This window comes from Scyliorhinus torazame, chromosome 10, assembly GCF_047496885.1.
Source record: "Scyliorhinus torazame isolate Kashiwa2021f chromosome 10, sScyTor2.1, whole genome shotgun sequence".
Taxonomy (NCBI): Eukaryota; Metazoa; Chordata; class Chondrichthyes; order Carcharhiniformes; family Scyliorhinidae; genus Scyliorhinus; species Scyliorhinus torazame.
Genome location: NC_092716.1, coordinates 26,634,378 through 26,647,406, shown reverse-complemented (window position 1 = coordinate 26,647,406; position 13,029 = coordinate 26,634,378). Strand labels below are relative to the sequence as shown.

Genomic DNA, 13,029 nt, shown 5'->3' with positions numbered 1-13,029 from the left:
AGCCCATGTTATGTAGGTACACCCACAGTGTTATTCTGCTGGTGCAAAGAGGATTTTGATCCAGTGACACTTAAAAAGTTACAATATATTTCCAGGTCAGGATGGGGAACCTCCCATGCTTCTGCTGCCCTTGACGTTCTAGGTGGTAGAGGACACGGGTTTGAAGGTGCTGCCTAAGGAGCCTTGGTGAGTTCCTGCAGTGTATCTTGTAGATGTTACACATGGCGGCCACTGTGTGGCAGTGATGAGGGGATTGGATGTTGCAAGTGCCAAGTGGGCTGCTTTGTCTTGGTTGTCCTCATGCTTCATGAGTATTCATCGAATAGAATCGGTACGTTGCAGAAGGAGGATGTTCAGCCCATCGAGTCTGCACTGACCCTCTGAAAGAGCTCCCTACCTAGGCCCACTCACTGCCCCATCCCCATAACCATACCTAACCTTGACAATTAGGGGCAATTTAGCACAGCCAAACTATCTAACCTGCACATCTTTGGACTGTGGGAGGAAACTGGAGCACCAGGAGGAAACCCACGCAGATACGGGGAGAACGTACAAACTCCACACAGTCACCCAAGGTTGGAATCGAACCTGGGTCCCTGGTGCTGTGAGGCAGCAGTGCTGATCCCTGTGTTACCATGCTGCCCATAAGAGGAACATCTGCAGTGATGTCCTACTGAAATGATTGACCTCCAACAAGCACAACTATTTTCCTCTGTGCAAGGTGTAACTGCAACCAGTGAGTATTTTCTCCCTGATTCCAATTGACTATAGTCGGTAGTGGAGTCTCAGGGCAGCACGGTAGCATAGTGGTTAGCACAATTGCTTCACAACTCCAGGGTCCCAGGTTCGATTCCCAGCTGGGTCACTGTCTGTGCGGAGTCTGCACGTTCTCCCTGTGTCTGCGTGAGTTTCCTCCGTGTGCTCCGGTTTCCTCCCACAGTCCAAAGATGTGCGGGCTAGGTGGATTGGCCATGCTAAATTGTCCTTGGTGTCCAAAAAGAAATATTGGGTGGGGGTTATTGGGTTACGGGCATAGGGTAGATATGTGGGTTTCAGTGGTGTGCTCTTTGTAGGGGCCGGTGCAGACTCGATGGGTTGGGTGGCCTCCTTCTGCACTGTAAATTCTATGAGAAGGGAATCCCATGTCGGGGAAAAGGGGGCCGATCCATTTACGCTGCTCTGGTCCACCACCGACAGTGACACCAGGGTTTTCCCAAACTGAGAATCCAGCCCAGTTGTTCTTGGGCTCCTTGATGCCATACTCTGTCAAATGCAGCCTTTATGCCAAGTGCAGTCACTCTCACTTTCTCAGATACCAAGAGAATTCTCTTCTGTAATTTTTTTTCGATGGTGTTGAAGTATAATCCCAGATTACATGTTCTGGAGTGAGGCTTTGAAGCACAACCTTTTGACCTAGAACCTGAAAGCTTTCAACCGAGCCAACCTGTCACATTAGCTGAAGCTTAATCCCTTATAAACAGTAAGAAAGTTTTACAACACCAGGTTAAAGTCCAACAAGTTTGTTTTGATGTCACTAGCTTTCGGAGCGCTGCTCCCTCCTCAGGTGAATGAAGAGGTATGTTCCAGAAACATATAGATAGACAGATTCAAAGATGCCAGACAATGCTTGGAATGCGAGCATTAGCAGGTGATTAAATCTTTACAGATCCAGAGATGGGGTAACCCCAGGTTAAAGAGGTGTAAATTGTGTCAAGCCAGGACAGTTGGTAGGATTTCGCAGGCCAGATGGTGGGGGATGAATGTAATGCGACATGAATCCCAGGTCCCGGTTGAGGCCGCACTCATGTGTGCGGAACTTGGCTATAAGCTTCTGCTCGGAAATTCTGCGTTGTCGCACGTCCTGAAGGCCGCCTTGGAGAACGCTTACCCGGAGATCAGAGGCTGAATGCCCTTGACTGCTGAAGTGTTCCCCGACTGGAAGGGAACACTCCTGCCTGGTGATTGTTGCACGATGTCCGTTCATTTGTTGTCGCAGCGTCTGCATGGTCTCGCCAATGTACCACGCTTCGGGACATCCTTTCCTGCAGTGCATGAGGTAGACAACATTTGCCGAGTCGCACGGGTATGTACCACGTACCTGGTGGGTGGTGTTCTCACGTGTAATGGTGGTATCCATGTCGATGATCTGGCACGTCTTGCAGAGATTGTCATGGCAGGGTTGTGTGGTGTCGTGGTCACTGTTCTGAAGACTGGGTAGTTTGCTGCAAACAATGGTTTGTTTGAGGTTGCGCGGTTGTTTGAAGGCAAGTAGTGGGGGTGTGGGGATGACCTTGGCAAGATGTTCATCTTCATCGATGACGTGTTGAAGGCTGTGAAGAAGATGTTGTAGTTTCTCCGCTCCGGGAAAGTACTGGACGACGAAGGGTATTCTGTCAGCTGTGTCCCATGTTTGTCTTCTGAGGAGGTCGGTGCGGTTTTTTGTTGTGGCGTGTTGGAACTGTTGATCGATGAGTCGAGCGCCATATCCCGTTCGTACGAGGGCATCTTTCAACGTCTGTAACGCTCCTCCTCGTCTGAGCAGATCCTGTGTATACGGAGAGCTTGTCCATAGGGGATGGCTTTTTTAATGTGGTTAGGGTGGAAGCTGGAGAAGTGGAGCATCGTGAGGTTATCCGTGGGTTTGCGGTAAAGCGAAGTGCTGAGGTGACCGTCCTTGATGGAGATGAGTGTGTCCAAGAAAGCAACTGATTTTGGAGAGTAGTCCACTGAGTCTGATGGTTGGATGGAACTTATTGATGTCATCATGTAGTCGTTTCAGTGATTCTTCGCCGTGGGTCCAGAGGAAAAAAGTGTCATCGATGTATCTGGTGTATAACGTAGGTTGAAGGTCCTGTGCGGTGAGTAGGTTTTGTTCAAACTTGTGCATGAAGATGTTGGCGTATTGGGGTGAGAATGTGGTCCCCATGGCTGTTCCGTGTGTCTGGATGAAGAACTTGTTGTCGAAGGTGAAGACGTTGTGATCCAGAATGAAGCGGATAAGTTGCAGAATTGCGTCTGGAGATTGGCAGTTGTCGGTGTTGAGTACCGAGGCTGTTGCAGCAATGCCGTCGTCATGGGGGATGCTGTTATGGAGTGCCAAGATGTCCATTGTGACGAGGAATGTTCCTAGTTCAACTGGTCCATGGGTGCTGAGTTTCTGTAGGAAGTCCGTCGTGTCGCGACAGAAGCTGGGCGTACCTTGTACGATGGGTTTCAAGATGCCCTCGATGTAGCCAGAGAGGTTCTCACACAGGGTCCCATTGCCTGAAACGATAGGGTGACCTGGTGTGTTGGCCTTGTGTATTTTCGGTAGGCAGTAGAGATCTCCAATGCTGGCAGTACGTGGGATGAGAGCACGTAGGGTGCTCTGAAGATCTGGATCCAAGGTCTTGATTAGTCTGTTAAGTTGGCATATGTGTTCCTTGGTCAGATCTGCGGGTATCTGTCTGTAGTGTTCTTGGTTGTTCAGTTGTCGGTATACTTCTTTGCAGTAGTCCTTTCTGTTCAGTATGACAGTGGTCCCTCCTTTGTCTGCTGGTTTGATGATGATGCTGTGGGTGGTCTTGAGAGCACGGATGGCATTGCCTTGTGCTTGGGTGACGTTCAGGGCTGTCTTGTGAATGCGACTGATGAATCTGGCATTGACGCGACTCCTGACGGCTTGAGCATACATGTCGAGTCTAGGGCAGCGGCCTTCCGGAGGGGTCCAATTCGACTCTTTCCTCTTCGGTTGCCGCACCACAGACCTCTCGGCCTGCTGTTCTGGTTCATTGATAGTCTGCTTGGGTTCGCTGTTGGCCTCTTGGGTTCTGTGGAAGAATTCCCGGAGCCTCATTCGCCTGATGAATTCCTCCGTGTCTGCCGCGAGACTGATGGGGTCCATTTTGGTGGTGGTGCAGAAATTGAGCCCTCTGCTGAGGACTTCGATTTTGTCTGGTTGAAGGGTGTAGTTCCGACAAGTTGACAATAGATTTCCCTGTATTGTTTTCTACTGTGGCACCGGGGGTGGCTTGGTTGCTGCTGGTGGTGATGCCGAGTTTCTCAAGCTTCCTGTTCTTAGTATGCATATAGGTGGCATAGTATTGTTGTCTCATCTGTTTGGCTGGTCTGCTGCATCCTGAGCGCAAGTTGAGAATATGGCCTCTATCTTGGTTTCCAGGTTGCGTCGTTTGCTGTAGAGCTGGCGTACAAAGTGGTTGAGGAGTGTGAGAGAGGTGCGACGGCAGAGTCTCTCAGCGTAGTCTGTGTTGTAGGTCAACTTGAATGGGTTTGTGATCTGTAGCCCTTTCGGGATCTTGTCTGCATTCTTGTATCTTTGTAGAAACTTAATGTCAGTGTGTATATGCGCAATCCTCCTGGAGATTCTCTCCACTTTGAGCCGGCAGTTTGTGGTGTCGATGGTAGCCATGATGTGGAGATGCCGGCGTTGGACTGGGGTGAGCACAGTAAGAAGTTTTACAACACCAGGTTAAAGTCCAACAGGTTTGTTTCGATGTCACTAGCTTTCGGAGCGCTGCTCCTTCCTCAGGTGAATGAAGAGGCACCTTATAAACAGAGTACTGAATGGATTGAAGGAACTCCTGATATTAATAATAATCTTTATTAGTGTCACAAGTAGGCTTACATTAACACTACAATGAAGTTACTGTGAAAATCCCCTAGTCGCCACATTCCGGCACCTGTTCAGTACACAGAGGGAAAATTCAGAATGTCCAAATTACCTAACAAGGACGTCTTTCGGGACTTGTGGGAGGAAACCGGAGCACCCGGAGGAAACCCACGCAGACACGGGGAGAACGTGCAGACTCCGCACAGACAGTGACCCAAGCCAGGGATTGAATCCAGGTCCCTGGCACTGTGAAGCAACAGTGCTAACCACGGTGCTATCGTTCCGCCCAGTTGTAAGTAACGTTTCCGCAGTCCCAAATGACCATACGCTGCTTTCCCCTTTGATGGGGGAGAGCTGACTGGTGGTGATTCAACCCGAGAGTCACCACATCTCAGGCGCGAGGTGAGGTTGAGAAGGCGGGGGCCTTCATCAATAATCTCAGCTGGTACGGGAACTGAACCCACGCTGTTGGCCTCACTTGGCATCACGAACCAACCATCCAGTCACCTGAGCTAAACCAGACTGTTGTATGTTGTTATTTAGAAATACATGCACAGGTCAGGATGCTGGCAGTCTGGATTTACAGAAAGAGCTCTGGGTCATACTGCTGTCCCTTAACTTAAACCTTTGCCGATTGTCGTAAAAACCTATCTGGTTCACTAATCTCCTTGAGGGAAAGGATTCTGCTATCCTTACCTGGTCTGGCCTACATGTTACTCCAGACCCACAGCAATGTGGTTGACTCTTAACTGCCCCCTCAAGGGATGGGCAAGAAATGCTGGCCCAGTCAGCTATGCCCATGTCCCATGAACAAATAAAAGAAAATTAATTACATTGAGCTCCAAAGTCAGAACATACGTTGCAGTGTCTCACCTCTCCGAGTCCATAGTTTGCATTGATAATCAGCCTTCCTGGGTGGCCAGTGAGAGGATCACAGGTAAATAACACACCTGGAACAATATTGTCAAGAAAGCATTTCAAACAAAAGTCCTACACTTGTGTTGTAAAGTATGATTTTTTTTGGGGGAAAAGCCTTGCTTCGAACAACAGTACATATTTCAACACAGTAATAAACTTAGGCCTTCGAGTAATGGGGATTTAGAAAGTGACTGAACTACATCAGGATGTTATGCTTAAACTGGTTAGAGATTTAACCGGAATTAATTACATTTATATGTGCCAAATCAGCACTTAGCCTCATGCAACATATCGACAGAAGAAAGCATGGATAAGTTTAGAGACTGAAGCTCTTTAGGTCTGTTCCTTCAACAGCCTAGGAAAAACTGTACATATCATGACCTGAAAAAACCTTTCAGATAAAGGCTACCAAACCAGCTCCATCCCTTACACCACTAGGTTCTCATTATTCCCTCAATATTATTATTGACTCTACGTAATTTCCCACTTGAAATACTTCCAGATCCTGAAATAATGAAGCGAAAACTCCAGAATATTTATCCGTCCGCAGATTTCTATGATTCACCTGACCTTCCCCACCTCCACCCTCACACTTATTCTGCTGGTGCAAAGAGCAAGTCAAAACGGCTTCACTTGCCACTTGCTTAGTTGAATGCATCCTAAATAGTGTAGACTGTGGGAGAAATATTTCTATTCTCTATCTTTGCTTGAGGCTTATCAACCTCTGTCCTCCAGTCAGGTACTACTTGTGAAAATCAAATACATATATAATCTGTGCCTCTCAGTTTTTGAAAGAATCCAATGGAAGAAACATTCAGTTTAAAGGTGGTAAGTCCTAACTGGGCTAACTTTGACATATTTGGTGGCTAATTGTCACCTTCACTCTTTGAGCAATAAAGAGGCGTAGTTTACAGAGACATATTGTGTGGATGATCTGTTCTGCCAGTTTGCCACCTAAAGTTGCTACGACTTCAATGTCTGCCCGAGGAGAAGTGGCAAACCCTACCTGCTGCCTGAGCTGATACCATCTGTTGGATTACCACACCCATGCTTGATGGCACTAGTTGCCCCCTTTGGTGGCGATATTGTACTGCCTGGAATGAGTAGAGAGAGGCCCAGCACTCCTTCACAGCATCATAAACCTGTGGAAACAAAGATTCATCCTGTGACCATGAAAATTATAAGCAAAGACTACTTTGTCATTGTCTTCAAATCAGAAAGATATTAATCTGCACATTATGTGGCAATGTTGATAAAAGATGGTTGAGGCCATTGAAATGGCAGAGTCTGTCACTCAACATTGGCATTATGGGCTGGGATGATAGGGTGACCTGCTCGTGAATCCTCTTTCTTTGTGTAAATGATGGACATACTTTGGGGAATCAGGAGGTGAGTTACTCGCCCCAGGATTCCTAACCTCTGACCTGCCCTTGTAGCTACAGTGTTGAAATGGCTAGTCAAGTTCAGCTTCTGGTCATTGGTAACCCCTGGAATATTGATAGTGGTGGATCCAACAATAGTAATGCCATTGCATCTCAAGGGGCGAGAGTTAGATCCTCTCTTGTTGCAGATGGTAATTGCCTGGAACTTGTGTGGCTTGAATGTTACTTGCCACTTAGCAGCCCAACCCTGGATACTGTCCAGGTCTTACTACATTTGTTCATGGACGTCTTCAGTATCTGAGGAGTCATGAATGGTGCTGAACATTTGTGCAGTCATCAGTGAACATCTCCACTTCTGACCTTATGATGGAAGGAAGGTAATTGATGAAGGAGCTGAAGATGATTGACTTCCAACCACTACAATATCTACCTTCGTGCTAGGTAACCAGCAGTGAACTTTCCCCCTGATTCCCATTGCATCCAGTTTAGCTAGGGCTCCATGATGCCATGTTTGGTTAAAAGCTGCCTTGATGTTAAGGGCAGTCACTCTCACCTCACCTCTGGAGTTCAGCTCTTTTGTCCATGTTTGAACCTAAGCTGTAATGAGGTCAGTGTAGTGATCTTCTGTATATGGATATACATAAAGGGTTAATGTCACAGGATCACTAGAGGGCAACGCTAGGGGGTTTAAATACACGCTCAATCTGTTTCCCGCTCTCTTTGGATGTGTTGTGACTAGAGAACAGAAGTGTATAGTTAGCTCAGAGTGCAAGTATAATATACATAGTTTAATCTAATTCTATCTTGTTTAATTTTATAGCTCGCAAAAGTATTAAAGAATCGAACTCATAAGTTAATTGATTAGTTGCTCAATAAATTATTTGTTATCACTGGACGTCTTTGGGTATTCATCATCATCAAAGTTAAGAACTTCTCAGCATAAACAAATGAGTAACATATATTACTCCAAATAATATAACATGCTACCAGCAGTAGTGATATAACACAGCAATCAGGAGCTGAGTGACCCTGGCAGAACACAAACTGAGTGTCTGTGAGCAGGTTATTGCGGAGTGCTGCTTGATAGCACTGTTGCTGACTCCTTCCACCACTTTCCTGATGATGGAGAGTAGACCGATGGGGCGGTAATTGGCTGGGTTGGATTTGTCCTGTTTATTGTGTACAGGACACACCTGGGCAATTTTCCACATTGCCAGGTAGATGCCAATATTGTAGCTCTACTGGAACAACTTGGCTAGGGGTGTGGCAAGTTCTGGAGCACATGTTTTCAGTACTTTTGCTGGGATATTGTCAGGGCCCGTAGCCTTTTGCTGTATCTCGCGCTTTCAGGATTCTTGATGCCACATGGAGCAAATCAAATTGTGGGACGACAATCATATGTTGGTTTGGAACCATGAGTGTCCCGGGTAGATGGTCATGGCTGATAATGGGGTGAGTGGTACATCTATGATGGCATGGCAAGGGTCTCTCAAATGTGTTTCGAGAGTGATGGAGGGAAGCCCATAATATTTGAGGCAGGGTGCGCAGGCATGGCTTTCATTACCCTGGTCAATGTTGTAGTCTTCATTCATCACATGGATGTATAAATGAGAGGAGAACTCAGCTGTAGTCCTTCAGGATGGGCTTCACCATGGTCGGGTGGAGAGAAGTCAAGGTATATTGATGCCCATCCCGCTGTTACATTCACTGTACTCCTCGCGCATGCATATCAAATGAGCTGATTAGCATGGGATCAAGTGTGCCCTTCCCTTCCCCCCCTCCCAGAGTGCAAATCATTGTTTTGGCTGAGCACTTTACACTTACCTGCTCAAAGCCTTTCAATCCCAGTTTAGTCTCGAGTTGCCCAGCAGCAGACGTGTCCTCTGTGTCCTCCCAGACTGCACTGGACCTGACGGCCAATCGTTCCTCTGCTCCCAGCAGCCTCAGCTCTTCAAGCTGATTATGAATGGCATTTTCTATCTCTGGAGCCAGTTTGGTTTTCCTGAACAATTCAACACATCTAGAGAAGAATTAATAGGCAGGTCATGTGCCAAATCTCACAACAATTTGCAGTGCATTGGTGAGACATTCAAAGGTGGATTTTTGGTTCAAAAAAAGTCTCTTTCGGTTAATCAATTTTCCTTACAGGTCTTTTGGTGTTTTCTGATGGAGTTTGATCTATTATTTGGAATCCCACTTCCCTTACCATACCATTCTTCCATGCTGAATCATGGTTCTCAATTTTATCTTTCCTTCAACCCCTTTCTCTTACTCATATATATGTTGCATGAAGGTGTCTTGTGATGGACTGTGTAGTGGATTAAGCCATTAACATCATTGACCAGAGCATCTTCATATACTGTAGCTATTCCAATCTCTATTGCCGGATCTTCCATCTTCCACCTTCCTTAATTTTGAGCTCATCCAAAATCCTGCTGTTCATATCCTAATCCTTGCAAATTGAAGCTTACATTTGCTCAAAAGAAGAGTCATATGGACTTCAAACATTAACTTTGGGTGGGATTCTCCATCCCGTCAGCCCGGTTTTCTGACAGGGCACGCTGGCAGTGGTATTCTTCGCTCCCAATGTGTTTCCCATTGTGGTCACCCCCACACCGTCGGGAAACCCGCGGGCGTGCTGCTGGCGAAACAGAGGATACCGCCAACAGAGAATCCAGCCCTCTGTTTCTCTCTCGTCAGACGCTGCCGGACCTGCTGAGTTTAGTCAGCATTTTCTGTTTCTCGTTCAGATTTACAGCATCCGCAGTATTTTGCTTTTATTTTATATTGTTGACTTGCATTGGCTCCTGGTTAACTGACAACTTGATTTCAAAATTATTTTTCTAGAGTTCAATGAGAGGTGAGGCCCTCCAAGAACTCTTCCTGGCTATTCGTGAATCGCCCCTTTTTCTCAATGTTGATAGTGCGGTATTTTTCAATCCATTTATATGACTGATCAGTTGTCTTTAGCCTAACAAATTGTTAGAAACAAAGTTAAAGAAGGCCTCAACTATCATATTAGTGACCAGATATGAATATAAGGGGTGGAATTTAATGCCGTCCATCATGGTGAGCACCATGGCGCCAGGCCCATTTAATCATGGGAAAGACCACATTCAGTCTCCTGGTAGTTCCAAAACCTCCCATGATTAGAAGGCAAAGGACAGAAGAGGCTGGTACAGGATTCCTGGTTGACAACAGGGGGATGTCACTGAACTTGATTAATGAGCCAATTGACACCCGTTATCCCGGTGACTCGGGGATTAAATGAAACTTACATGGGAGTTCCTCTACCTCCCAATGGCTGACCAACAAATCTTGTCAGCTTTCCCATCATCCCCCCAAGGGGATTCCCCTGCTATCAGGCACCGTGCCCAGTTGAGTAATCTGGCATCAGTGGAGGGTGCTGAAAACCATCTTTGTGTCCTTTTTCCTCTGACTGCACCCCCCTGCGGATTGGGCCTAGGGGTGTCCTGCCCTTATGAGGTGGGCTGCAGGGGCTCGATGACCCCCTTATTGGTGAGTTGGATGTTGGCGGGGTCTGAAGGCTGCGGTAGGAGTCTAGCAGAGCTTTTTGGTGCAGGAAACGGGACATGCAGCATCAGCAGGGCGTTCCTCGCCAAGGCCCAGAAATAAAAGGTAGCGGGATCGTTCTTGGCACTGCCAGCTCCAGGAAACACTCAGCAAAACGCGCTTGACGAGGGACTCTGTTTCATTTCCGTTATATCTCACCCCTGGATTGTGCCCAAACACCCAGCGGGAATCATCCCGTGAAAGACGCCGAAACAACACTCATCAGGCATTTTTGGGAACATTGCGCTGAATATGTAGTCCTTTTTCATAACAGTTGTCCATGCAGCACTTACCTTGCTGCTTTACAGACAGCTGTTTAAGGAAATATTTGTAGGTGGTAGAAAATAAGACCTGCTACAACTTTACATGCAAAAGAATTCCAAAGATACATTTTCGATTATGGAGATAGCAGCTTGTTGTAAAATAAACCGTGACCATGCGGTAAAACCTTCTTGATTTAGCTTTCTTTTTACCTTTTGCAAAAGTCCTGAAGGTTTCCTTTCTTTCTTCTGCTGTTGAAATACATGAATACAGAAAATGGAATAAATGTAAAATCTCTTATAATGTGAGTAAGGGAAGCATTCCTTCCCTTGACGTCTGATGCTGTTTTGGCATTTCCCACTCTTCTGAACTCTTATCCTCCTGTACTTGACCCCTTTACCTCAATGTTTGTGATTTTTCATCAACCAACGTGAGATAGATTAAGCCATCATCTAAGGTTTGTAGGCCCTCGGTCTGTGCAAGTTGGCTGTTAGGCATCCGATTAACAATTGCTGCCTGCATCTTATAAGTAATATCAACCGTGAGTGTTTTGAGATGTAAGAACAGTAAAACAAAGGAGCAGGAGTCTGGCCATGATCCAGCTCCACCATTCAGTCAAGTCATGCCATATTTATTTTGTTTTTACCACTTGATGTTGATGTGGTGTAGTAATATATGCATGACGTAGCATTTTCTGTAACTTGTTATGAAATATTTGAGATGTATTGAATGTATTCAATCTTATGGTCATGGTTAGTAAACATGCCTGATTTCAATCTTGCAGCCCACTGAGGTGAAGGAGGACCATTCATGCGGCCCACTCACTGGATTAGATTGCCCATTACTCTGTCAAACCTCCTCAGGATCTTATGTTTCAATTAGATTCCCCCCACCCCCACTCTTCTAAACCCCAGAGGGCATAGTACCATCCGACTCAAACTCTCTTTATAGGATAATCCTCTCATTCTCGGAGTCAATCTAGGGCAACTTCAGCGCACCTCCTCTCAGGAAAGCATCCCCCTCCTTAGGCGTGAGTGGTGCTTTGGAAATATGACAGAACAAAGAATGAAATGGAACGCAGGTGCAGAAAATGTGAAACAAGCAGAGAGGGTGGAACCATTGAGCCGGTCAGCCAGTTCTGCTGCATGAACAGATGTCAATGGAGGTGAAATCCATTTGAAATGAAAAATGAAATGAAAATTGCTTATTGTTACAAGTAGGCTTCAAATGAAGTTACTGTGAAAAGCCCCTAGTCGCCACATTCCGGCGCCTGTTCAGTGAGGCTAGTACGGGAATCGAACTGTGCTGCTGGCCTGCCTTGGTTTGCTTTAAAAGCCAGCGATTTAGCCCAGTGTGCTAAACCAGCCCCTAATTTTCAGTGCGGATGCGCAAGTGACATTAGCAACATGGCTGCCATGTTATCTGACTCCATTTTCTTTGTCATTGACCTCAATGTAAGTATCATATTTGCTACCAGTTGCATTGCACAGCTTCTGTGGTCAGGTTTCCCCGTGAGGAATTCATGTGTAGACCCTTTTAGCCCTGACAAAGTATCCTACTGACTGTGACCATCTTCTGTTTCTTTTTGCGATGCGAGTGTAAGTTCCTACTTGTGGTAAAACAATGGCAATACCAAACCACGTTGTTCAGCTCTGCCACGACTTCCTGGAGACTGCCATTCATTTTCATCTGGTATTTCAGAGCTGCAATGGTGACACAAAGGCCAGAGGGTACAGAAAACTGGAAGACAAACAGACAGGATATCATTTCACATGACATGTACTGGTTCTCAGTACTCCCGCTCTTTTGTACGGCAGGTGTTTCCTCAGGAATTGTCCCAAGTGGCTGTCTTAACATTGAGAGAATATTGACGGAAACCACAGAAAGGTGAGTAGATGGAAACATCGGGGAAAGCCCACCGGACAGTTCTGGGGAAGAACTAAGCAGTAGGTAGCCTCATGGGATGGGGTTTTCCACCACTCTTTTCTTGGGAATGGCAGTGGGAGCAAAGAATCCAATGGAAGTCCCCAAACAGCTTTTATGCCATCGAGATTTTCCCGTTCTGATTGCCCCAAATCCCTGACAATGATGTAATGGGATTCCCGCCATGAAAGGTTTTACATTCTAATATCATTAAGGGGCTTCCCCACTCTGTTATTTCCCCATGTTTGCATTTCCCCTCTCCCACCGATGGTGACGTCACATCAGTGGGGGTCACAACTTTTGACAAGTGGGGACCTGGTAAAGAAAACCCACCGTAGGCAAACGGGTAAGTACTACCCCCAT

The 13,029-nt window shown here is 46.4% G+C and overlaps 1 protein-coding gene across 1 annotated transcript in view; it reads right to left on the bottom strand.

Moving 5' to 3' along the window:
• The window catches only part of LOC140384791 (rifampicin phosphotransferase-like), a 123,137-nt gene that overhangs the window by 77,100 nt on the left and 33,008 nt on the right, over window positions 1–13,029 (bottom strand). Inside the window, exons 12-17 of the mRNA XM_072466781.1 lie at window positions 12,377–12,483; window positions 11,582–11,587; window positions 10,956–10,991; window positions 8,734–8,929; window positions 6,534–6,669; window positions 5,483–5,559 (exon numbers count right to left, since the gene is read on the bottom strand). Of these exons, the coding sequence (XP_072322882.1) occupies window positions 5,483–5,559; window positions 6,534–6,669; window positions 8,734–8,929; window positions 10,956–10,991; window positions 11,582–11,587; window positions 12,377–12,483 (558 nt within the window). The remainder of the gene's footprint in view (window positions 1–5,482; window positions 5,560–6,533; window positions 6,670–8,733; window positions 8,930–10,955; window positions 10,992–11,581; window positions 11,588–12,376; window positions 12,484–13,029) is intronic.